Source organism: Oncorhynchus tshawytscha, linkage group LG06, assembly GCF_018296145.1.
Source record: "Oncorhynchus tshawytscha isolate Ot180627B linkage group LG06, Otsh_v2.0, whole genome shotgun sequence".
In the NCBI taxonomy this organism is placed as follows: domain Eukaryota; kingdom Metazoa; phylum Chordata; class Actinopteri; order Salmoniformes; family Salmonidae; genus Oncorhynchus; species Oncorhynchus tshawytscha.
In genome coordinates, this window is record NC_056434.1 from 65546507 (window position 1) to 65573952 (window position 27446).

Sequence of the window (27446 nt, forward strand, 5' to 3'; positions counted from 1 at the left end):
AGGAAACCATACACAAAATGTAGCATTTTCTTTTAATGGAGTCTGTGATGGAAGAAACCACATGAAAGAGTGGTAAGCAAATTAGGTATAAAAAAACAAACGGATTTTCACAAAGTCAAATGAATTGATTGTGTTAGTGATTTCATGATGCTTGTATCTAGACCAAATTAGATCATTTAAAGATCGTTCATACTGCAATTGGGGTCTCTATAAGCTTCGATATGAGGTCCAAAACCTAGCATGACATTGCATCCTTGTAGCTGTGTGGGCTAATATAGGCAAAATGTTTGCCTTGGGGTAATTTGAGCCAATGGCTGAGCCAATGGCAAGTTGAGCAAATTGAAGCATTTTCTTCCCAGGTGTAATGCAAGGCATTATAGCTGGGAAATGACATTTGTTAAATGTTAAAAGTGTTTTAAAAAGGTAAAAAGTGTTTGTTAGGTGTTAAGTCTGTGTTAAAAGATGCTTAAAATGATTAAAAGGCAACAAAAAAAAGTGATTGAGTGTGTTGAATTGTGTTTGGGAAATAAACAGACATGGTTTTAAAATGTAGTGGTAATACTTAATTCAGTACAGAAACTTGTAGGCAGCTTAATTTACCTTGTCCCGCAGCTCAACTTACCCTGTTTTCAAAACTGTAATGTTTACATGGATTCTGATTATTTCCAGGGATATACAACATCCTGAAAAATATGTAGATATCTTTATTAGAAATAATACTATATTTCTCTTGACAGAGTGATGTTGAATGTAAAAAATGGCTCAACTTACCCCACTCTGTACTCTAAATTAAAAAGAGAAAATAGTTACAAAAGGCTGGAGTTCTGGATATATCTATCCTCTCTCCTTATATACTAGAAGGCTGTTTTATACCTAAGGGCGGCAGTCATCCATAAAAACAAAACAGACCGTATGAATCCCAGTTCTAAGCAGATTCAAGAAGAGAGATCTGTACACCTGACCTACTAAGACTCAGTCAGTGCTCCCCCTGCACCCTCCTGAGAGCACGGGGGAGGACACCGCTGCATACATTACTCACTCTTACAATACAGCAGCAAGTGCTCCTACATCTATAAGTACACCTTACTGATACCAAAGCATATCTCAAAGTTTCCATCAGACTATAGGTTGGACATTTTCTAGCGCCCACAGGTAGAAAACATGACCTTCTCAGGATAAAGGTTTACTGAAGATGAATTTGAATCCATATAGCCTTCACTTAGCTAAGAGCAATCTGTTGGACAGTATTGTGCATCTATGCTTTATAACCCCACTTACTTGTAGGCCTATATTGAAAAAGATCACCAGAGGCTTAACGTCAGATAGATATCAGATTCCTTGAGTTGAAAGACTTAGGGAGTGCCAAAAGAGTGGAGTTCCTTACGAGAACTAATCAATAATCACGTGCCCAAGCATATGGAGCAGAACATCAACATCCTTCCTCGAAGCACAGCAGAATCAGATGAGCCTTGTACAACATAGCTAAATAACATTCAACCCTCTGTACCGTCAGTTCAGTTCTGCTTGTCAAAAGCCACATCTTGGCAATAACATGTGGCCAAGGCCTTTCAGTAGGGCTGTCATGAGACCAGGCCTTCACCCTCAGGACCAACAATCCCCCACTTCCCTGGAGTAAGATATACTCTCATATACACAGACTTCTATTATCTCCAATAGATATCAAATAAACAAATAAATAAAAGGATATAAATAAAAGACTGTCTTGGAAAGTTTGAACACGGAAAGAGTACTACAGTTCTGGACATCTTTTTTGTTGTTGTAGAGAGGTAAATGCTTTTGAATTCAATCAGTTTTTGACAGCACCCCTTTTGATTTGAACAAAACCTTCCATACGTATTTGCCCATTGTAGAAGTGCTCTTCTAAAAATAAGTGATGATATAATTCACACTCTGGATGGCATTTTCAAGTGAATGTACTCCTTTATGCTAATACCCTCATAAAATCCTGACCTTGAAGGGAAACACTGTTTTTTGTTATTTACTTGTGATTTATTTGAACAGGTAAATTTACCAAACCTAAGCTGAAGAATTTGATGCGTTGAACTATCATAATTACACTATCGTTCAAAAGTTTGGAGTCACTTATAAAAGTCCTTGTTTTTTAAAGAAAGTATCATTTTTTGTCCATTAAAATAACATCAAATTGATCAGAAATACAGTGTAGACATGGTTAATGTTGTAAATTACTACTGTAGCTGGAAACCCTGATTCTTTATGGAATATCTACATACAGAGGCCCATTATCAGAAATGTACAGAGGCCCATTATCAGCAACCATCACTCCTGTGTTCCAATGGCACATTGTGTTAAATAATCCAAGGTTATCATTTTAAAAGGCCAATTGATCATTAGAAAACCCTTTTGCAATTATGTTAGCATCAGCATTTGTGGGTTTGATTACAGGCTCAAAATGGCCAGAAACAAAGAACTTTCTTCTGAAACTCGTCAGTCTATTCTTGTTCTGAGAAATGAAGGCTTATTCCATGAGAGAAATTTCCAAGAAACTGAAGATCTCGTACAACGCTGTGTACTACTCCCTTCACAGAACAGCGCAAACTGGCTCTAACCAGAATAGAAAGAGTAGTGGGAGGTCCCAGTGCACAACTGAGCAAGAGGGCAAGTACATTAGTGTGTCTAGTTTGAGAAACAGATGTCTCACAAGTCTTCAACTGGAAGCTTCATTAAATAGTACCCGCAAAACACCAGCTTCAACAGTGAAGAGGCGACTCTGGGATGCTGGCCTTCTCAGCAGAATTCCAGTGTCTGTGTTCTTTTACCCATATTATGGCTTTTCTTTGCAACTCTGCCTAGAAGGCCAGCATCCCGGAGTCGCCTCTTCACTGTTGATGCTGAGACTGGTGTTCTGCGGGTACTATTTAATGAAGCTGCCAGTTGAGGACTTGTGAGGCATCTGTTTCTCAAACTAGACACCACTACAAGACCATGGTAGTTGCCTACGGACAGCAAGAAGAACTTCCCCTCCCTACAGGCTATGCTCAAACCCTACACCCCAACCCGAGCACTCCGTGCTGGTCTCTTGGCTCTCCCACCATTACAGGAAGGCAGCTCCCGCTCAGCCCAGTCCAAGCTCTTCTCTGTCCTGGCACCCCAATGGTGCACCAGCTTCCCCTTGAAGCTAGGCCAGAGTCCCTGCCCATCTTCCAAAAGCATCTGAAACCCTGCCTGTTCAAAGAGTATCTTAAAGGTGGATTGACTTATGACTATCCAATCTACTCATCACTTTTAGGAATAATATCCTATCTTTTAGTCTGAAAATGTGATGACAAACACATGCAATACTTTATCATAAAGGTGATTGTTTTCATGATTTATTTATTTGTCTTCCCCTAACTCAGCATTTCCCAAACTATGGGTCACGACCAATGTTCCCTCCCATTTCTTTTGCACGGAGCGGAAAACTTGAACGAGAGAATTTTGTGCAACTTATGGGGCACATTCACAGTGAACATTGAGGCTGTACTCTTGCTGTTTTAGACAGTAGCCAATATGCTATTGTGGCTATTTGAGCATAATGTAAGCCTACCAACAAAACCAATGGAATCCCATAACATCACATGGAAATAGATTTTGATTTCTATGATGTAGTCTACAGTAGCCTATATGTGGTGTTCAATGCAGGCCTACATTGCATGAGATTTTTTAAAACGTTTTTTATGTTATGACGGGCTTGATATTAACTCATTATTTTTCACTTGGTGTGCGTGGCAGTCCTGGAGGAACATTGATCGCGACCCCATGACAGGTCGCCTGATTTGAAAATAGAGTCACGAGAGAAACTCAGAAATAAAACATTTGCTCCTGGTTATTAGAACCGGGGTTACGTCGGTAACATCTGTTAGCCGCTAGATGTGGTTGTAATAAACAGAGCGGTTTCTGTTTTCTTCTTATACGTGGCTCTATCTTTTAAACGGTTTAAGCAAAAAAAATATTGACACAATCACTGACAGATAAGACTAAGTAACAAGTATGTGTCTTCTGTTCTCTCTACAATACCCACAAGCCACGCATGACTCATTAGAAGTGGACAAGACCAGGCACTAATTCTGACTGGGGGGAAAAATAACATCATCAATGATGGATGTCCTTTTCTACACAGAAAACCTTACAGAATTATGGCCCGATGATCTTTTGAACATCCCAATACCTTTCTGATGCATCAGTCACTTCAAGCCATACTTCCTTCAGATTGAAATATTGTCAAAGGTACTGTCAGACTGATTTGTAATAGATTGTCATAGCCCCAGTTAAAAAAATACACTTTTTTTTTTTTTTACATGGTGTGGTCACAGATTTTTATTTTAATATAAAAAATGGGAACCTCTGACCTAACTCGAAACTCACGCGCCACCTATGGATTTGACCTTTGACCTATATGGGCTGAGATCTCAAGTGCTCCGAGCAAACATTATGTATGGATCATTTACTGCATCATCAGTTATCCTAGTTCACGACCTATTCTTTCACAGCCCACATTTTATGATGCACTCAAAGTGGCGAGCTAAAACAACCAATAGGACCGTATAATTCATTCTCTGCATGCATTTGCGTTTGAGAGGTTCAAATCCTTGGTGATCTTTGAATATGCATGCCATGGCAAGTAGCGATCTATGTCTAAACATACTAAATATTAGCAGTTACAATCCATCTTAGTCTAAAGCACTTCAACACTTCGCAGCACACAGTGCATGCAATGGGGTTAATCCCATTTCCCAGGATATTCCAATTTTAACATTCCCGGAAAAAGCAAGCTGCTGCGGAGGTCAACGGGTCACCTACCCAAGACACTCGGCCGAATGTGCTGATCACAAGCGGATAGTGATAGAGAGAGGGAGTGTATGTAAAGCCATATGTAACACACCCTCAAGCACTAGACCGAAACACACAGCAGCGCAGTGCCACTGGACAATATGACTGTCTGTTGGGAGAGAAATAGTCCTCATGCAAACTCCATGGCTGAAGCACCCTGACGGGGAACAGCTGACAAACACTGACCTTTCTCTGTGAGATCACCGTCATAACACTGCAGTGCAAAGCAGACGTTTGCCGATCAATAAAAGGAAATCAATAGAGCTTATGAAGGGCTAAAGAAGTTCATACACTAACTAATAACTACAGCAACACTGCCTCAACAGTATATACATTATACTCAGCTCTCTGACTACAGCTAGGAGTTTACTCTTACGGTCATTGGCCTTTTGAATACATGGAAGAGGATGAGGTAGGTTAGTCTGTCCTAACTAGTTTTATTGTCTTTTGCTTGTCATTACATGGGATGATGATGATGGTGATTTTGACGACGATGTAAATGAGCATTTGGATGTTTTGCTTTTGGTCAGCATGTTTTTTTTAATGAGGATGTTGACGTGATGTCTCTGAGAATGTGATGGCGCACTTTACTTACCTACTATTGCTACTGCTAATGTTGATCATAGTATTGTTGTATTTATATTGATGGCTGCCAACCCATGACTGATGCACAAGCACTGTATGTACTACCTTTGTATTCGGTATCATTGGGATTCATATGTGTTTTTTATGTTTTGTTATGTCTCATGCACTTCTTGCTACAAAACCAATTGCCCTGTATGGAACTGGGAAAGGGCTTCAGTCATGTCTGAACAATAAATCAGAAGTAGAGGTTTACATCCAATTTGAGAGAGATTTTCATGCAAATATTATAAATCTGCATCGAAAAATATGTGCATTTCCCCACCAGAGGTGTTTCCATCAAACTGACTTTGTTGCGGATAGAAGGATGTGCGTGAGGACGTAGCGCACATTAAAACAACTTTTGCTCTTATGTTTTTTTTATCCGGTACATGAAAACCTGAGTTTAATGTGTTTCCATTGCATTTTTCATTCTACTGATAAATGGCAAACTTGCCGACGCAAAACGATACCACCATGTCGAACAAACAAATTGTCTGTCAACATGTATTAAATTGTACTGACATTTCCTGTTCCCATCACACTTTTTTTTTAGACACCATAAGAAACAAGCATCTACTACAAACTACACCTATGAATTTTGGTATGACAGAAAACCTATTTTTTTCCCTAAAGCCTGTGCACTTGGTCTATATGCTGTTAAATAGACGCTTTTTATGTCAGATTTTGGCATTTATCTTCTAGAACTATAGTCATAATTTACCAAAATATGCAAATCCTCCAGGTACAGTATGTCAAAAAGCCTGAATTGAAGAGTGAATGTGAGGAGGAGGCTGTGCCTAATCTGCCTGCATGGTGTGTTATGGCGAGGTTTCGCTGTCCTACTTAGCGAAGACACTTGCACTGCTGATCCAATTACTGCCTGTGATCCGTCTGCTCTGCCTCTCTGCCTGGCCAGACAAGGGGAGACTCAATGAGAGGAGAGCCCAGAGCAACAACAGGAGGGACAGGCCGAGAGAGAGAGAGAGAGAATGAGAGAGAGATAGATAGAAAAGGAAAGAGATGTGGTGGTCACTGAGAACCTGGGTATTACAGTAGCTTTTGTGCATCCATTTTCATTTCTACGCATTTTATCATGACCATACCTGATAAGTCACACGAATAACACGGCATTTCTGTACCTTGAATCCCATTGTATTAGAATAATAATAATGTCAAAGTGTAAATACAAAATGAAAAGCTGAAATGTCTTGAGTCAAGTGTTCAACCCCTTATTGCAAGCCTAATTAGTTCAGGAGTAAAAATGGGCTTAACAAGTCACAATAAATTGCATTGACTTACTCTGTGTGCAATAACAGTGTTTAACGTTATCATCTCTGTACCCCACACATACAGATAATTGTACGGTTCCTCAGTTGAGCAGTGAATTTCAAACAGATTCAACAACAAAGACCAGGGAGGATTTCCAATGCCTCGCAAAGAAGGGGACATATTGATAGATGGATTCTGTATCAATACACCAAGTCACTACGAAGATACAGACTTCCTTCCTAACTCAGTTGCCTGAGAGGAAGGAAAATGCTCACAGATTTCACCATGAAGCCACTCCACAATAGTAACCGAAATTACAGTGAAAAGAAGGAAGCCTGTACAGAATACAAATATTCCAAAACATGCACTAAAGTAAAACTAAAAAAATGTGGCAAATATGTTCTGAATACAAAGTGTTATGTTTGAGGAAAATCCAACACAACACATCACTGAGTACCACTTCATAATTTTAAGCATGATGGTGGCTGCATCATGTTATGGGTATGTTTGTCATCGGCAAGGACTAGAGTTTTTTATGATAAAAATAAACGGAATAGAGATAAGCACAGGCAAAATCCTAGTGGAAAATCTGGTTCAGTCTGCATTCCACCAGACACTGGGAGACAAATTCACCTTTCAGTAGGACAATAACCTAAAACACAAGGCCAAATATACACAAAGTGTTCAAAACATTAGAAATACCTTCCTAGTGTTGACTTGCAGCCCCTTTTGCCCTCAATCGGGGCATGGACTCTACAAGGTGTCAAAAGCGTTCCACACGGATGCGGGCCAATGGTGACTCCAATGCTTCCCACAGTTGTGTCAAGTAGGCTGGATGTCCTGTGGGTGGTGGACCATTTTTGATACACATGGGAAACTTCTGAGCGCCTGGCACCTACTACCATACCCCATTTTAAAGGAACTTAAATATTTTTGTCTTCCCCATTCACCCTCTGAGTGGCACACATACACAATCCATGTCTCAAGGCTTAAAAATCCTTCTTTAACCTGTCTCCTCCCCTTCAACTACACTGATTGAAGTGGATTTAACAAGTGACATCAATAAGGGATCATACTTCCACCTGGATTCACCTGGTCAGTCTATGTCATGGAAAGAGCAGGTGTTCCTAACTCAGTGTACATTGAAGTTGCTTACCAAGTGGCCAAGTTACAATTTTGACTTAAATCTTCTTGAAAATCTATGGCAAGACTTTAAAATGGCTGTCAAGCAATGATCAACAACCAACTTGATAGAGCTTGAAGTATTGTTTAAAGAATAATGTGCAAATATTGTACAATCCAGGTATGGTGAGCTCTTATACATACCCAGAAAGACTCACAGCTGTAATTGCTGCCAAAGGTGATTCTAACATGTATTGACTCAGGGTGTTGAATACGTATGTAATCAAGATGTGTTTTAGTTTACATACATTTTTTTTTTTACAAATGTTAGAATTTTTCTTCCACTTCAAATTTTGTGTAGATCTTTGCCAAAAAAGTACAATTAAATACATTTTAATCCCACCTTGTAACACAACAAAATATGGAAAAAGTCAAGGGGTGTGAATACTTTCTGAAGCCACTGTATATGTGTGTGATTCATTTGAGCGAAGACTATACATGCAGTTCTGCATTTTGAAGTACTGGGATGAAAGGGCCAACATCAATGAGCATCATCATTCTCCATGACTGACGCAAGTGGAAGCGATCTAATGAAAATATGCAGACAAAAGCTATTGCCAGTAACTATTCATATAGATCATATGGAACATTTAAAGAGCGATATGAGTCAGAAACATTTATTCTAGTGTCCAAATTGACTACAAGTGTAAATAGGATCATTTGGGTCATAAAGTCAGTCTCGTCCAAAACGGAGATTTGCGAGATGATAGGAAAAAAATGGTGTCAATGAATGAAGAGTACCCCACAGTTTCCTTGGGTTGGGTTTATTTCAAGCTTGCCCACATGCCCACAGCACCCAAGTAAAATCACCAATTTGGAGCGCAGCTGCAAGCAACCCGATCACAATGCCCATGGTAAATTTGGTTTGACTTTGGATATCCCTATGGGGCTAGTCAGAGACCATGAGTAAATTACACAATATACATGGGACAGTACTTAAAATGTCAGTAGCTCAAAATTTCAATGACTTACCTCAAACCAACTATAAATTGTAGAAATTCATATATAATGAGAAAAAAAATCTGCAAGCATATAATAAATAGGGAATGCAAGGATTGATGAGGGATGAGGGTTGGTAGATATGACTAATTTATGGTATATGGGTCTAAATGTTTCTTTCCTCTCTCACCCTCTCCAGCCTACTTTGAGTGTTCAAATTATATTTGTATTTTCTGCATGATAGAAAATGTATTTTGAGTTGCAATGAAGGGATGCATGGGCTATAACTTGAAACACGTGACATGATCTAGTTTATTTGGTGAAGACCGTGGATTATGCTTTCTTCAATTCTGAGGGGTCTAAATGATCCTCCCATGTCCGCTGTAGATGGCATCGGCTGTAGGCCAGCGTTTCCCCAAACTCAGTCCTGAGAACCCCAAGGGGTGCACATTTTGGTTTTTGCCCTAGCAGCCAGGACCGAGTTTGGGAACCGCTGTTGTAAGCGTTCTCAGCTCCATGTCCGCCCGGGAATCAAGCCGGCCTGGTCTTTACTGTCCTTGGAAATTCCCCTTTGGGCTCGGGGCAGGAGCTTCACTGACGACAATAATTTAGTCTTTTTTTGTTTGTTCCTTTTGGAAATGCTATAGAAATCTTATAATTGTATCACTGCAGTTAGTCAAAGTTATGTTAATTAAATTTTTTAGACAACGTCTAAAATGATTTATTGAGAAATGGAGGGTGGAGAGGGGAATGCAATAAAGGCCTCGCAGTGGGGAAAGCTAGGAGGGACACAGGGAGGGTTATATAGGGCAGAGATTTACATAGGCCTACTGCTATTTGGGATTAGGGATGGAATGTGTGGGGAAGGGGTTTTTGGTTGGTGTGTTATTGTAAAGGGGGAAATGAAAAGATTATTAGTGACATGGCAATTATGGTTTGTTCCATTCTGGGATTTTACATACTATTTCTTTCTGGGTTACATCACAATGAATATATGGAGCGATCCACTCATTTGATCATTTTAGTGATGTTTAAGATTATCTCTTTGAATATTAATGGATCACATAATCCTATGAAAAGAAGGAAATGCTTATCCCATCTTAAAACAAAGAAAGTACAATACGAGTCAAAAGTTTGGCCACACCTACTCATTCAAGGGTTTTTCTTTATTTTTTAAATTATTTTCTACATTGTAGAATATTAGTGAAGACATCAAAACTATAAAATAACACATATGGAATAAAGTAGTAACCAAAAAAGTGTTTAAAATATATTTTAAACGTAGTAGCCACCCTTTGCCTTGATGACAGCTTTGCACACACTTGCCATTCTCAAATCAAATGTTATTTGTCACATAAGCCGAATACAACAGGGTAGACCTTACCATGAAATGCTTACTTAGAAGCCCTTAACCAACAATGCAGTTCAAGAAATAGAGTTAAGAAAATACTTAAATAAACTAAAATCAAATCAATCAAAAATGAACACAAGTAATGTACATAACAATAATGAGGCTATATACTGTGGGTATCGGTACCGAGTCAATGTGCAGGGGTATAGGTTAGTCGAGGTAATTTGTAAAGTGACTATGCATAGATAATAAACAGCGAGTAGCAGCAGTGTAAAAAAGGGGGGAGGGGTCATTGTAAATAGTCCGGGTGGCCATTTGATTAGTTGTTCAGCAGTCTTATGACTTGGGGGGTAGAAGCTGTTAAGGAGCCTTTTGGTCCTAGACTTGGCACTCCGGTAACGCTTGCCGTGCGGTAGCAGAGATTACTTGGTTGACTGGAGTCTTTGATCATTTGTCGGGCCTTCCTCTAACACAGCCTAGTATGTCCTGGATGTCAGGAAGCTTGGTCCCAGTGATGTACTGGGCCGTACGCACTAGCCTCTGCAGTTTCTTACGGTCAGATGCCGAGCAGTTACCATACCAGGTGGTGATTCAACCGGTCAGGATGCTCTTGATGGTGCAGCTGTAGAACTTTGAGGATCTGGGTACCCATGACAAATCTTTTCAGTCTCCCGAGGGGGAAAAGGTGTTGTCGTGCCCTCTTCACAACTGTCTTGGTGTGTTTGGACCATGATTGTTCGTTGGTGATGTGGTCACCAAGGAACTTGAAACTCTCGACCCGTTCCACGTTAACGGGAGCCTGTTTGGCCCTCCTTTTCCTATAGTCCACGATCAGCTCCTTTGTCTTACAATGAGAGGTTGCACTTATCTTCATCTCTCAACCAGGTTAATCTGGAATGCTTTCCCAACAGTCTTGAAGGAGTTCCCACATATGCTGAGCACTTGTTGGCGGCTTTTCCTTCACTCTGCGGTCCAACTCATCCCAATGGTCGGGTGATTGTGGGAGCCAGGTCATTTGATGCAGCAGTCCATCACTCTCCTTCTTGGTCAAATAAGCCCTTACACAGCCTGGAGGTGTGTTGGGTCATTGTCCTGTTGAAAAACAAATGATAGTCCCATTAAGCGCAAACCAGATGGGATGGGGTATCGCTGCAGAATATTGTGGTAACCATGCTGGTTAAGTGTGTCTTGAATTCTAAATAAATCACCGACAGTGTCACCTGCAAAGCACCCCCAAACCTCCTCCTCCATGCTTCATGGTGGGAACCACACATGCAGAGATCATCTGTTCACCTACTCTGCATCTCACAAAGACACCGCGGTTGGAACCAAAAATCTCAAATCAGACCAAAGGACAGATTTCCACAGGTCTAAAGTCCATTGCTCGTGTTTCTTGGCGCAAGCAGGTCTCTCCTTTTTATTGATGTCCTTTAGTAGTGGTTTCTTTGCAGCAAATCGACCACAAAGGCCTGATTCATGCAGTCTCCACTCAACAGTTAATGTTGAGATGTGTCTGTTACTTGAACTCTGTAAAGAATTTATTTGGGCTGCAATTTCTGAGGTTGGTAACTCTAATGAACTTGTCCTCTGCAGCAGAGGTAACTCTGGGTCTACCTTTCCTGTGGCAGTCGTCATGAGTGCACGTGGTTTTTGCAAATGCACTTGAAGAAACTTTAAAGGTTCTTGACATTTTCCCGGAGTGACTAACCTTCATGTCTTAAAGTAATGATGGACTGTCATTTCTCTTTGCTTATTTGAGCTGTTCTTGCCATAATATGGACTTGGTCTTATACCAAATAGGGCTATCTTCTGTATACCACCCCTACCTAGTCACAACACAACTGATTGGCTCAAATGCATTAAGAAGGAAAGAAATTATGCAAATTAACTTTTAACAAGGCACACATGTTCATTGAAATGGATTCCAGGTGACTACCTCATGAAGCTGGTTGAGAGAATGCCAAGAGTGTGAGTATTTTTATTGGTTTAACATTTTTTTGTTACTACATGATTCCATATGTGTTATTTCATAGTTTGTCTTTACAATTATTCTACAACGTAGAAACAAGTCAAAATAAATAAAAACCCTTGAATGAGTAGGTGTGTCCAAACGTTTAACCGGTAATTTAAGTCTTCACACCTTTTGCTATGAGATTTGAAATTGAGCTCAGGTGCATCCTGTTTCCATTGATCATCCTTGAGATGTTTCTACAACTTGATTGGAGTCCACCTGTGGTAAATTCAAATGATTGGACATGATTTGGAAAGGCACACGTCTGTCTATATAAGATCTGACAGTTGACAGTGCATGTCAGAGCAAAAACCAAGACATGAGGTCGAAGGAATGGTCCGTAGGGCTCCGAGACAGGATTGTTGAGGCACAGATCTGAGGAAGGGTTAACAAAACATTTCTACAGCATTGAAGGTCCCCAAGAACACAATGGCCTCCATCATTCTTAAATTGAAGAAGTTTGGAACCACCAAGAAGGGCCTTGGTCAGGGAGGTGACCAAGAACCCGATGGTCACTCTGACTGAGCTCTAGAGTTCCTTTGTGGAGATGGGAGAACCTTCCAGAATGACAACCACAACACTCCACGAATCAGTCCTTCATGGTAGAGTGGCCAGCCAGAGGTCATTCTTCAGTAAAAGGCACATGACAGCCCGCTTGGAGTTTGCCAAAAGGCACCTAAAGGACTCAGACCATGAGAAACAAGATTCTCTGGTCTGATGAAACCAAGATTAAACCCTTTGGCCTGAGTGCCAAGCGTCATGTTTGGATGAAATCTGGCACCGTACCTACGGTGAAGCATGATGGTGGCAGCATCATGCTGTGGGTATATCTTTCAGCAGCAGGGACTGGGAGACATGTCAGGATCAAGGGAAAGATGAACAGAGAAAAGTACAGAGAGATCCTTGATGAAAACCTGCTCTGGAACTCAGACTGGGGCAAAGGTTCACCTTCCAACAGGACAACGACCCAAAGCACACAGCCAAGACAATGAGGGGGAGGCTTCAGGACAAGTATCTGAATGTCCGTGAGTGGCCCAGCCAGAGCCAGAACTTTAAACGATCTAACATCTCTGAAAACCTGAAAATAGCTGTGCAGCGACGCTCCCCATCCAACCTGCCAGAGCTTGAGAGGATCTGCAGAGAAGAATGGGTGAAACTCTCCAAATATAGGTGTGCCACGTTTGTGGCGTCATACCAAAGAAGACTGGAGGCGGTAATCGCTGCCAAAGGTGCTTCAACAAAGTACTGAGTAAAGGGTCTGAATGCTTATGTAAATAAGGCATTTCTGTTAAAAACAAATATGTATATACACAACCATTCAAAAGTTTGGGGTCACTTAGAATTTTCCAGTTTTTGAAAGAAAAGCATTTTTTTTTGTCCATTCAAATATCATATAAATCAGAAATACAGTGTAGACATTGTTAATGTTGCAAATGACTATTGTATCTGGAAACAGTTGATTTTTTAAAATGGAATATCTACATACGCATACAGAGGCCCATTATCAGCAAGAGTTGCCTCTCCCGGAGTTGTCTCTTCACTGTTGATGTTGAGGCTGGTGTTTGCGGGTACTATTTAATGAAGCTTCCAGTTGAGGACTTGTGAGGCGTCTGTTTCTCCAACTAGACACTCTAATGTACTTGTCCTCTTGCTCAGTTGTGCACCGGGGCCTCACACCCTTCTTTCTATTCTGGTTAGAGCCAGTTTGCGCTGTACTGTGGAGGGAGTCGTACACTGCGTTGTACGAGATCTTCAGTTTCTTGGCAATTTCTCACATGGAATAGCCTTCATTTCTCAGAACAAGAATAGACTGATGAGTTTCAGAAGAAAGATCTTTGTTTCTGGACATTTTGAGCCTGTAATCGAACCCACAAATGCTGATGCTCCAGATACTCAACTAGTCTAAAGGCCAGTTTTTATTGCTTCTTTAATCAGAACAACAGTTTTCAGCTGTGCTAACATAATTGCAAAATCGTTTTTTCTAATGATCAATTAGCCTTTTAAAATGATAACCTTGGATTAGCTAACACAACGTGCCATTGGAACACAGGAGTAATGGTTGCTGATAATAGGCGTACAGAGGCCCATGTTGATATTCCATTAAAAATCTGCCATTTCCAGCTACAATAGTCATTTACAACATTAACAATGTCTACACTGTATTTCTGATCAATTTGATGTTATTTTAATGGACAAAAAAAGTGCTTTTCTTTCAAAAACAAGGACATTTCTAAGTGACTCCAAACTTTTGAATGGTGGTGTATATATTTGATAAAATGTCTAAAAAACAGATTTTCCTTTGTCATTATGGGATATTGTGTGTAGATTGAGGGGAAAAAACAATTTCATCCATTCCAGAACAAGGCAGTAACGTAGCAAAATGGGTAAAAAGTCAAAAGGGTCTGAATATTTTCCTAATGCACTGAACAATGTGGCTTTCAAACTATCCAGAATGGCTAAGCACTGGAGGGGAAGGTTGAGGAAATTTAGGTTACGTTACAGAGTGTTTTAAAAGCTCCTTTTGGACTGTTCCAAATGTTATCCCAAAAAAAGAGCCAATGATACAGATATGCAGGGCATCAATCAAATTCTATGCCATTCTAGGACAGTGTGGATGTCATTACATGAAAAGGATCAAAGAGTCTCCACATAGACCAAGATATGCTTCTGTATGTTATAATCCTGCTATTTGTGTGGGGAAGCAGTCAACCATTTGGGGGAAATGGGTAGGAGATACTCTGCACAAGAATGAGGTATTTTTGGCGTAATATGCTAATTAAAACCTGTGTGTCAACACTAGATGGTGCCATTAGGTCAAAGGGTAACAATCTTCTTTTCAATGCCAAGCTCTGTACAATCATCTTATTTATGTTACAAAATACTGTTAAAAGATTAATAATGACACCTGTGAAAAACTTGAATTGTGTGGCAAAAGTATTTACAATGCGAAATAGATAAGAATACATGATTGTATATTATTTCAAATATTGGGCAAAATGTCACAAGCCGAGGAAAAGGGTATACAATTAAACGTTTTTAATAGATTTCACTCTCATAAGGTTACTAACCCAGGACGGGTTAGTCACAGAATGATGTGTGTTGGCGTGAAGGGGCAAAAAGAACCCTCCTACATGCCAGAGTTCAATCTTGGTTTCATCAGACCAGAGAATCGATGTATTTGTGTTTTGTAGTTTAATATGTAGGTTTGTTTAGTTGATTATTGTTTTGGCATTGCATTGGTTATGGTCCACTGGGCTTAGATATAGTTTGGTGTACTGTGTGTTTTTTGTTTGTTGTAAGTATGAAAAAAATGAAGTAATTTGTCAATACAGAAAAATACACAGAGTGTACAAAACATTAACACATGCTCTTTCCATGACAGACTGACCAGCTGAATTCACATGAAAGCTGTGATCCCTTATTGATGTTACTTGTTAAATCCACTTCAATCAGTGTAAATGAAGGGGAGGAGAAAGGTTAAAGAAGAATTTTTAAGCCTTGAGACAATTGAGACATGGATTGTGTGTGTGTGCCATTCAGAGGGTGACTGGGCAAGACAAAATATTTAAGTGCCTTTGAACAGGGTATGGTAGTAGGTGCCAGGCCCCAGTTTGAATATGTCAAAAACTGCAACGCTGCTGGGTTTTTCACGCTCAACAGTTTCCCGTGTGTATCAAGAATGGTCCACCACCCAAAGGACATCCAGCCAACTTGACACAACTGTGAGAAACATTGGAGTCAACATGGGCCAGCATCCCTGTGGAACACGGTCGAAACCTTGTGGAGTCCATGCCCCGACAAATTGAGCTTGTACTGAGGGGTGCAACTCAATATCAGAAAGGTGTTCCTAATGTTTTGTGTATATAAGTGTATATCGTCCCATTTACATTGTGTCATTTATTGAGGGTTCCTTACTAGCCCCGTATAGATGCTATCCAAAGTCAAACCAATTTTGCCACGGTCGCACACTGGCCAGCTGAAGCTAATTGCCGAAAGAAGTTGACTATTTTCCTAGCTAGTCTAGGCTACTTCCAGACACAATACCCGGTTAGACTGTTTGAAGTTATCTAAAAGGTTGAGTGACTAACTGTGTACTGTTTTGGCAGAGTGAAGGTACAAACGCTTCCCACATGCAAACACACGAGACACCCACATCAAAGCATACCTCCAAGACACAAATGTCATTCTCAGTCACATTTCTTAATGAGGATGACTGAAACTGAGGCCAAATCAGTCCGTTCAGCACCCATTTAAGACCAGGCTGGAGCGAGGGTAGCATAAAGGATATCTATGAATAGGACAGTGGTTGTGTCCCAATTCTCCACCTTTCTCCCCAAGTTTGCACTTGCACACTTTCCATCATGAATTTCAAATGGTGGAAACCTCCGCCAGCCAATACTTTTAAATGTGTGAAAGGAACAGCACACTTCAGGAGAAAGATGGAGAATCAGGATGCAGCCAGAGAAGCTGGTGGGTTAGCTGGTGATACCTTTGAGGGCAGGAAGCTTCTGCAGCTCTCTGTTCTTGGCGAGGTTGAATCGTGACGAACTCTGGCGACGCTCCTTCTTGACGATCTGGGGACCGCCAGAGTATTTGATCTTGTTGAGCTGAGTGGGTGGTGGGGTGCTGTTGCTGGGACGCTTGCTGGCAGTTTGCTGCTGCTGCGCCTGTGGACAGCACACACACACGAAAATCACAATGAGCTTGATGTTCGGTGAGGCTTGGAAAAGTTGGAACCACTGAAAAAAGATCGCAAGATGGATGTTTTATTCAAACTGAATGTATTGCATTTACATTTTGATATCTGTCCTCCTGAAGCCTTGACAGAGTTTTCTATTTGAGAAGATTACAATTTGCATTCCCGAAAACATCACTGCTATTTCTTGGGATCGACATGTACTTTCACAGTAATTCAATCTTAGTAGACAAAACCCATTCAATCTGGTATACATCATTTCTCACTAGCTGCTAACCCATACTACAGTCACCATGCAGAGAGCAGTAAATGACTCCACAGAAACACTCTGATTGGCTTGGTCTAGTGCCACCATTATCCTGGAGTTTTAAAGGGAGCACACAGAGAGATGACTCCTGAACATAGGACTGGTCATGTTGTTGAGAATGAGAGGGGTTTTATTCTGTCAAACACTACAAACACTATAATTCCATGTCCAATTTTTTTTTTCTCTAAAGCTTCCGTCTGGGACATTATAGACTAGAGGGAATAGAGTAGTATTGTCAGTGATGTCCTGATTCTGTGAAATCTCATTTCTAATCCTTTCATGACGTCCATGATTACATGCAGAGAAGTTCATCACAAACCTCAAGAGCATTGAACTCCCCTGACAAAATTGATGTCCTCCTCAAGGATTGTAATGAACTTACATATGTGTAATCACAGACCAGAAGAAAGGATTTAGGTTTTCACGTCACTATTATGTTCCCTCTACAATGCCTCTTGGGAATTGTAGTTCTATGCTAACCTAAAAAAAACTATTTGCAAATCCATGTTCTTGAACAAGCTTGTCATTGGATATGCAGCTGCTCTTGTAAATAGGTTGACTGAATAATGTACTGCTCTCATGCAGTCCACGCTGACTGACTAAGGTCCAGAATCGAGTGGACAATCACATCTTTGTACTTAGTTTGGACTCAAGTATGCATGAGTAACACTGCTCTCCATTCAGCAGTAATGTCAACTACTCCTTTGTAATACTGAAACAGTTCAGTTGAGGTTAAACTGTATTTTCTGGGGTATTACATAGTTACCCTCTCTTTGCTTTCAGTAGCGGTGCATGGGGTAAAAATCGCTGGGGAAGCCAGAAATTAAACAAAATTACAACCTGTGTTGTGATAATTCCTTTGCTTGCTCTATAACCCGTTTGTTCATATGCCTCACGACCGTGATACAGTGCCTTCGGAAAGTACTCAGACCCTTTTGAATTTTACGCATTTTGTTAGGTTACATCCTTATTTTAAAATTGATTATAATTGTTTTTTTTCGTCTCATCAATATACACACACACAATACCCTATAATGACAAAGCAAAAACAGGTTTGACATTTTTGCTCATTTATAAAAAACTGAAATATTACATTTACATAAGAATTAAGGCCCTTAACTCAGTACTTTGTTGAAGCACCTTTGGCAGCGTTAACAGCCTAGAGTCTTCTTGGGTATGATGCTACAAGCTTGGCACACCTGTATTTGGGGAATTTCTCCCATTCGTCTCTGCAGATACTCTCAAGCTTCGTCAGGTTGGATGGGGAGTGTTACTGCACAGCTATTTTCAGGTCTTTCCAACAATGTTCGATCAGGTTTAAGTCCAGGCTCTGGTTGGGCCACTCAAGGACATTTAGAGTCTTGGTGGTTCCAAACTTCTTCCATTTAAGAATGATGGCCACTGAGTTCTTGGGGACCTTCAATGCTGCAGAAATGTTTTGGTACCCTTCCCCGGACCTGCGTCTCGACACAATCCTGTCTAGGAGCTCTACGGACAATTCCTTCAACCTCATGGCTTGGTTTGGGACCTTATAGAGACAGATGTGTGCCTTTCCAAATGACGTCCAATCAACTGAATTTACCACAGGTGGACTCCAATCAAGCTGTAGAAACATCTCAAGGATGATCAACGGAAACAAGATGCACCTGAGCTCAATTTCAAGTCTCATAGCAAAGGGTCTGAATATTTAAGTAAATAAGATATTTCTGTTTTACATTTTTAGAAATTTGCAAAAATGTTTTTTTTAAAAACTTTTCACTTTGTCATTATGAGGTATTGTGTGTAGATTGCTAAGGATTTTTTAGTTTGTTTTATCCATTTAGAATAAGGCTGTAAAGTAACAAAATGTGGAAAAAGTCAAGGTCTGAATACTTTCCGAAGGCCGAGACAATAAGAAGGCACAGTGGCAGAGTAAATTCAACCACACCTTTGTTTCATCACAAAACCAGAGACCAACCTCTGTCCAGTGAAGTCCGCAAAGAATATTGCAGGTAACAAACAGTTACATGACCTACAGCATGGTCAAGTAAGTTAATGTTTCTGACATTTTCAGACCACTAAACAGCTATTGATTTAGAACCACGGAGTGTTACCACAAGTCGCAAAGAAAACTGCTTCCACTGTTCTAGCACCATTTCAACATCAAATCACCGATGCTTAGTCTAATAGTGACAACTAAAAGATACCAAAAACAATTTAGTTCAATCAACGTAAGCTAAATATCACGTGGCTGTCTACGGTTCTGATTTCTGTGGGTGTGCGTATGTGTGTGCTTGCTTGTTTGTTTGCTCAAGTATAAAACACATGTTGACTCACACTACTTGTAGACAAACGCCAATGCCATCCTCCTCTCTTTCATGTTGATGAAACGGTCTATCACTCTGTCATATGGTACACACTTTTATTTTTTGTTGTCCTAGGCTACCTGGCTAAAATGCTTGCTTGCTAGCCTAACTTCCTTTAGTGGGCAGCGTTAGTTAGTTAACATCAGCCTTCTACATCAAGCTACATATTGAACTTCCATCCACAGTGGCAATGGGCAATGTACGAATTCATGATTGGATCAGAATCTCTGTTACAATCACTGGCCAAGACAGAGAGTTAAGTAAAACCAGTCCAAATCCCTATCTCCATCCATGGCTAATTTAGGAAAAGGACAATTTCAGCTAGCTAGCCACTGGAGAACACCACCACAACAAGATGCAACAATTCAAGTTGTTTCTGTCAATGACGTATAGTTGAAGTCGGAAGTTTACAAACACCTTAGCCAAATACATTTAAACTCAGTTTTTCACAATTCCTGACATTTAATCATGGTAAAAATTCCGTCTGAGGTGTTAGGATCACCACTTTATTTTAAGTGAAATTAATGTGAAATGTCAGAATAATAGTAGAGAGAATAATTTCTTTCAGCTTTTATTTCTTTCATCACATTCCCAGTGGGTCAGAAGTTTACATACACTCAATTAGTATTTGGTAGCATTGCCTTAAAATGGTTTAACTTGGGTCAAACGTTTTGGGTAGCCTTCCACAAGCTTCCCACAATAAGTTGGGTGAATTTTGACCCATTCCTCCTGACAGAGCGTGTGTAACTGAGGCAGGTTTGTAGGCCTCCTTGCTCACACACACGTTTTCAGTTCTGCCCACACATTTTCTATAGGATTGAGGTCAGGGCTTTGTGATGGCCACTCCGATACCTTGACTTTGTTGTCATTAAGCCATTTTGCAACAACTTTGTAAGTATGCTTGGGGTCATTGTCCATTTGGAAGACCCATTTGCGACCAAGCTTTAACTTCCTGACTGATGTCTTGAGATGTTGCTTCAATATATCCACATCATTTTACTTTCTCATTATGTCATCTATTTTGTGAAGTGCACCAGTCCCTCCAACAGCAAAGCACCCCCACAACATGATGCTGTCACCTGCGTGCTTCACAGTTGGGATGGTGTTCTTCAGCTTGCAAGCATCCCCCCTTTTCCTCCAAACATAATGATGGTCATTACGGCCAAACAGTTCTATTTTTGTTTCATCAGACTAGAGGACATTTCTCCAAAAAGTACGATCTTTGTCCCCATGTGCATTTGCAAACCGTAGTCTAGCTTTTTTATGGCGGTTTTGGAGCAGTGGCTTCTTCCTTGGTGAGCGGCCTTTCAGGTTAGGTCGATATAGGACTTGTTTTACTGTGGATATAGATACTTTTGTAACTGTTTCCTCCACTATCTTCACAAGGTCTTTTTCTGTTGTTCTGGGATTGATTTGCACTTTTCACACCAAAGTACGTTCATCTCTAGGAGACAGAACACGTCTCCTTCTTGAACGGTATGACGGCTGCGTGGTCCCATGGTGTTTATACTTGCGTACTATTGTTTGTATAGATAAACGTGGTACCTTCAGGCGTTTGCAAATTGCTCCCAAGGATGAACCAGGATGAACCAGTCTACAAATGTTTTTCTGAGGTCTTGGCTGGTTTCTTTTGATTTTCCAATGATGTCAAGCAAAGAGGCACTGAGTTTGAAGGTAGGCCTTGAAATACATCCACAGGTACACCTCCAATGGACTCTAATTATGTAAATTAGCCTATCAGAAGCTTCTAAAGCCATGACATCATTTTCTGGAATTTTCTAAGCTGTTTAAAAGTGCAGTCAACTTATTTTATGTAAAATTCTGACCCACTGGAATTGTGATACAGTGAATTATAAGTGAAATAATCTGTCTGTAAACAATAGTTGGAAAAATGACTTGTGTCATGCACAAAGTAGATGTCCTAACAGACTTGCCGAAACTACCGTTTGTTAACAAGAAATTTGTGGAGTGGTGTGAAAAACAAGTTTTAATGACTCCACCTAAGTGTATGTAAACTTCCGACTTCAAATGTACGCTCTTAATGCAATTTGATAGGAGTGACGTCAAACTGGCTTCCCTTGACACTTCTTTTGTGGTGCGCTAGGACCATTCACAGTTGAGCTCACTCAGTTTAGCTCAACGCTGATTGGCTATTATTTGACACTTTTTTTTATCAAGGGAGGCTAAATGCTCACTTGCTTCCCTTACATTCAATGCTACAGGCTGCAACGATGTCATACTCTTTATGACCAGTTTGCATCAGATAGATGGCCTACACATACAGAGACAGAGGGGGGCTGTTTCGCTCGCTCAGATGCGTTCTCCGGTGAAATAAATGTAACCTTTATTTAACTTGGAAAGTCAGTTAAGAAAAAAAATATTATTTACAATGACGGCCTACCCCGGCCAAATCCTAACCCGGACGACGCTGGGCCAATTGTGCGCCGCCCTATGGGACTCCCAATCACGCCCGGTTGTGATACAGCCTGGAATCGAACCAGGCCAAATTCAGCCTCTTCAGAATTTAAGGAAAATGTTGAAACAGGGAGACAAAATGTATTCTTTTATGTTTGTTTTCTCTTGGTATCCATGTATACACACCCCTGTTGGCTTTACAAATCACGTGTAAGGCCGCTGTCCCCTAAAGGCCCGTTCTCCATCCTGTTTTGGGCACTAACCCCTCTCTACCCTCTGCCATTACAGGCAGATATGCTTACAGGGGTATTTCCAGTGTAATTGAGTACAGGAGGGATTCCCTCAGGGAATTAGCTCTATGTTAAAAATTTATTTCATTCAATGAAATCACTGAAGTATACTGTTGAAATTAAGTTTAATAAAAAACGCATGGTCCCATGGTCTCATGTCTCAATAGCAGTGTCAAATTATACTCTATTCAAAAGGTCTGGCTAAAAGGTCTGGGTAAAATATCTGGGTAAAAGGGAAATAAGTACTGTAAAAAGTTGCAGGTTGAGTAAGTACAGTAAGAGGATCTGTACAGTAAGAGTACAGTAAGAGGATCTGTAGGATTGATTAGCTGCTGAAACGGCCTCCCCTTTCTTACGAGGCCACGGAAACAGATCAATCCAAAAGTGAACAACAACACGACCATCAAAGGGGAGTCCTTAATGCTCATCCTCAGATAGTGTAAAATTCCCATCAAACTGAGCAATACGTGTTATATATTGGCCTGCAAAGATCAAGTGCAGCAATTAAGTCTGATTTATCAGACCCCCCCCCCCTTTCCGGTATGACCTTTTGACAGGTGGAGTGACTGGATACGTTTCTACTATGGCTTTCACCTATCACGATCAGTGATCCAGAAGAAAAAGAGATGAAGAAAGGTTGTTTTCTAAACTGTTGTCCCAACCTTTAAGATTTCATGTATGTTTGACAGTGCATAGTCTGCATGCAGTGCATTGACACATCTGGGCATGTTTTTGAAAACCTGGGTGGTGATGGTGTATGTTATGGACCATTCCCATATTCCCATCAGACACATGTCGGGGCTTGCCCAAAGGCATGGCAGAGATGGCCGGTTTGCATGACTGAGCTGGTCTCAAAATAGACTAAATCAATAGCCTTTCACCCTACGCAACGTCAAACCCTAAGCTCCCTGCGTTTCCTGTCACCAATACCGCTCTCTGGACTGTGGGATGTTTTGAGAGCGCAAACACTATCGTTTGTTAAGGTACGTAGGCTAATACTTACGCGAGAGGTTAACAAGCCACACTCAGCGACTAATGCAGGGTATCCAGTGTCTAACCAATGTTAATGAGGTGTACAGTTGCAGGACATGGTGATGCAACACGTACAGTATTGGTTTATACTGTACATCAGTGTTTTTCAACCCTGTGCCTGGGGACCCACTTGTGCACACATTTACCTTCTGACCGAGGACTAAGACACATGATGCAACTTATCAACTAATCACTAAGCCCTGGATTAGTTGAATCAGGTAGTTGATTAGTTAAATGAGGTGTGTTAGTGCTCCACTGAAAAATAATGATTAAAAAAAACACTGCAAGATCAAAGTAATATATCTATTTAAAACTGTAAGAAGAGCTACATTTGTTTCTGTGAGGATGGAGTAATCTGTGGGCACTATATCCTAGAAACCTGCCTAGCAGTCACAACAATGATCTGTTGCATACTGAGTGGAAGGCCATTTGAAACACTTCGAGGCAAAGAGGTCAGTGTTTGTCATCCACAAAGATTCATGATCGTATTTATCTAGCCATACCAAATCAGACATAAACAGCCAGATCAATCATATTCTAAGCTATCTGAACCTGCATGACCTTTTCCACGCTGTTTTTCCATCTCAGAGAGCTTGCTGGCTAACCAAAACAAAATTTGAGTTCTGATTAAATAATGTTAATTTAGATTTGTCAAAAACTGAAATGTAAAATAGGCAGGTTTAACTTCTACTTTGACAGGAGGATATTTTACTGGGCAGTAAACTATGGAGAATGTACTGCCTCTATGGTGGTCTATGCAGAGAGCTCAGCTGCATACAGAGAGGTCTGTACACAGAGGACAGCCGCTCCCTTCCTGATAAAACGGCTGGAGTCTGGATCTATCTCAAGCATCATAAAGTTAAAGTAACAATGTTCCCCATAACAATGTTCCCTAGGAGCTGCTGTGAACTCAACCAGCAGGCATATATGGCTGAACAGACATAAGCCATACGTGTCATTATGCAAAGGCCTGACATTATGTTTAGCTTCTCTCTGTAATGTTGGCCTAAGCAGGGCGAGGAACAAGTATTGACACTGATGCATTACTATCTATGTAACATTGAAAACGAGCTACAGAACTAGATTAAGAAACAGGACATACCGTGTCAAATAGAATTACATGGGGGCATACATAGGCCCCTGATTCAACAGACCATTTATTATTATATTTTGATTTATATAACTAGACAAGTCAAATTAAACTCAAATTATAGATTAACAGACATACACAAATCTTTGATCAATTCATCTTCAGAAATAAACTGCAGGTTAAAAAGGAAAAAATAAATACTGTCAAATAACCATCTGGATCTGTCATGTTAATCAAATAATATCTTACCTCATCTGCATTTTCAGTTCCTGCGTCTTTCCCACTAGTGGCATTACTGTTTTTAGTGCTACTTTTGGCAGATTTGGTTGGCTCCTGTGAATGACAACAATAGTTATCTCACTGTTTTCATAAAGAAGAACACAATTGATATGGGACCATACACAACTCACATCCTCTGGTCTTTGGAGTGCACAATGCACAAGGATTTCATTTCTGTGGTATTGGCGAATGGGCACGCAGGGCATATGCCCCCAACCAAAAGATGGTCGGGGGCCCTTCTGGAGGTCGGGGACCCACCGAAAGCATATGAACACGTCATAAGCATTCAGCTTCATGACAAAATGTGTCGAATAGGGGAGGTAGGTACCGGGGTAGGTGACCTGGGGCCCCAAATGCGGTAGTTCCACCCTAGGTAGCTACAATGGCCTTGCTTTACCATCAAAAACAGTAAGAATGCATTCTTGTGGCCAAGACTGCTGCATTTGTAAGACAGACTGTATGGAACTAGACTTGAAATACCCTTTATGTGGGAAAAAACGACAATTACTGACCGCTCAGACAACGACTAAGCACAAGCCGATATTGAAACATTGTAGCAAGCGATCTGACATATTATAACAAGACGAGTGCATTATCTTAGGAAGAACGAGACATTGAACTTGTAGCTATCAACTTGATAATCTTGTGTTTATGTAACGAATGTAGTCTAACCAAATGCATGCAAGAATAGCTGTCAACTTACTATCAGAGATCAGCCTAGGCTCACACTAATGCATGTTCGCAGTTCATATTCTGACAACACATTCGGAGAAACATACGACAATATGCCATTACTAAAACGAAACATTCTTTTATGCAAAAAAATTATTTGAGAGTATGAATTATTTCAAGTTAAAACGTATTGTTGCTGTAGGTTAGTGTATCGGTATCACATCCATTACGTCAATTTGTAATATTCAGGGTAATGTAAACCATTTGATAAGATTACATTTGTATATGTTGTTGGCTACTGATGGTATTTGCACGGTCTGAAAAATTATCTGCTCTGCTAGGCCTTACGATAATAATACAAAATCTAGTTGGCGAATTAGAATACATCACGAGATACGGTCCACTTCCTCTGAACATTTAGCAACAATATTTTAATTGTTACCATTATGTTGCGATCATTACGTTACCTTTTCCTTTTTAGTTTTATTCGGCATTTTGTGGCTGTTGGTGTTTTTCACGGTGACTCCGCGACAGACTTCGCCGGGACTCGATCGCTGCCACTCGGTTACCTTCAGCTCCCTGCGCCCTTCTAGGCCAAGAAAAAGACCATTGGCCAGTCACACATTATACTGCCTAGTGACGGGCCACTGTAATTATTACATTGGGTGGTTATAGGATGGGCGTATTGCACTCCCGGTCTAGCGGTTTCCACTAGAATACTAGATAGCACAGCCACAAAGTCAAAATTATATTTTTAGTCTTAGTTTAAGTTTAGGGCTAGGAATAAGGTTAGCATTGTGGTTAAAGTTAGGTTCAAATCTAATTTTTAAAAGAGAAAGTGTAGAAATGGGCGGGATGTAGCCATAATTATGACTGTGGTTGTGCTAACTAGTGACTACCCCATCTAGGGTGAAGGTATAAAACAATACAGTATGGTGGAGTTGCTGAAATATACTTATTACCAAGCAACAATTAAAGAATGAATCCCTCCCTGGGCTTATAACATAGGGACATAACCAATAACCTATCAACATAATCAGGACGTAATTGTGAGTTAATTGAAAACATTGTTCAGAAATATAGCAATAGGATGACTAGCTAAATAGTTAACAGTACATTACAGTATAATGGAGATGCAGCCCTTACATTGAGCCACCTTTGCCGTGGTCATGCATGGACTCAACTTCTGGCATGCACGCTATTGATGCCAGTGCTTCAGTCACATATACTAGCAGTTCTGTAACAGAAAATGATCCACACTAGTTTGTTCATAATCTAAAAAAATGTGTGCTGAAATGGAAGATTAAAGATATGATTATCCAATACCTTTATTATAAACAATATTTGATCTATAGGAAGATTTGGGGTTTTCCAAAGTAACCCCATACTGTAGTGAAAAGTTTGACATGAATTTGGCAATTTGTGCAGCACACCACTGGAAATATGCCTCCAAAACAAGGTTTCAGACCTCTGGCGAACTGTACAACCTACAAAACTATAGCACAATTTATATGACCACTTACAATGCACTTTTACGTGACAAAATATCTACTGGCAAAAGGCTGTGGCCTCATATTGTATTGTCAATGCACTTTACCAGCACCACCTGCTGGACGTGATCCATAACCTTCTTAGGGGCTAAAGAGGAATCCCATCTATGTGTATGCATGCCTAAACACATTTGTAAAAACACGTTGGTAAGCATGTTATTGGCAATGATCTGCACCCTTTTTTCATTATCAATATGGACAATGAGCTTCCCTTCAAGATAATTTATTCGGAAAATGAAATGACATTGGTTGAGCAAGGTTTTAAACACATACATAGTAAATAAGCCAAACAGTTTAGGCCATGCTCCAAAGATCTTACAGTGAGCAATAATTCACTGATATGGTACCAGTGGCGATAGAGTATTAACCACAGTCAGTAAAATACATGAATAGAAATGAGCATTTCAGTACAGCTGAATAATTATTCAGTGACAGAGTAATGACTGTTATGAGACAGAGAACAGCAATATCCTATGACAGACTGTCCCTGGTTTAACATACGTAACAAGTAGATAAATTCCCCTCATGTATAGATTGTGTTGCCTT

General features: G+C 40.3%; 1 protein-coding gene across 2 annotated transcripts in view; it reads right to left on the bottom strand.

The window, feature by feature from the left end:
* LOC112252899 (serine/threonine-protein phosphatase 2A 56 kDa regulatory subunit delta isoform) overlaps nt 1–25970 on the bottom strand; it is a 42752-nt gene extending 16782 nt beyond the window's left edge. The window contains exons 1-3 of one of the 2 annotated variants that reach the window (XM_024424590.2): nt 25818–25970; nt 24649–24732; nt 16714–16891 (exon numbers count right to left, since the gene is read on the bottom strand). In XM_024424590.2, coding sequence (XP_024280358.1) covers nt 16714–16891; nt 24649–24732; nt 25818–25844 — 289 coding nt within the window. In that variant the 5' untranslated portion in view covers nt 25845–25970. The remainder of the gene's footprint in view (nt 1–16713; nt 16892–24648; nt 24733–25817) is intronic. The other variant, XM_024424591.2, reaches the window with a different exon arrangement.
* Nucleotides 25971–27446: the final 1476 nt, after the last annotated feature.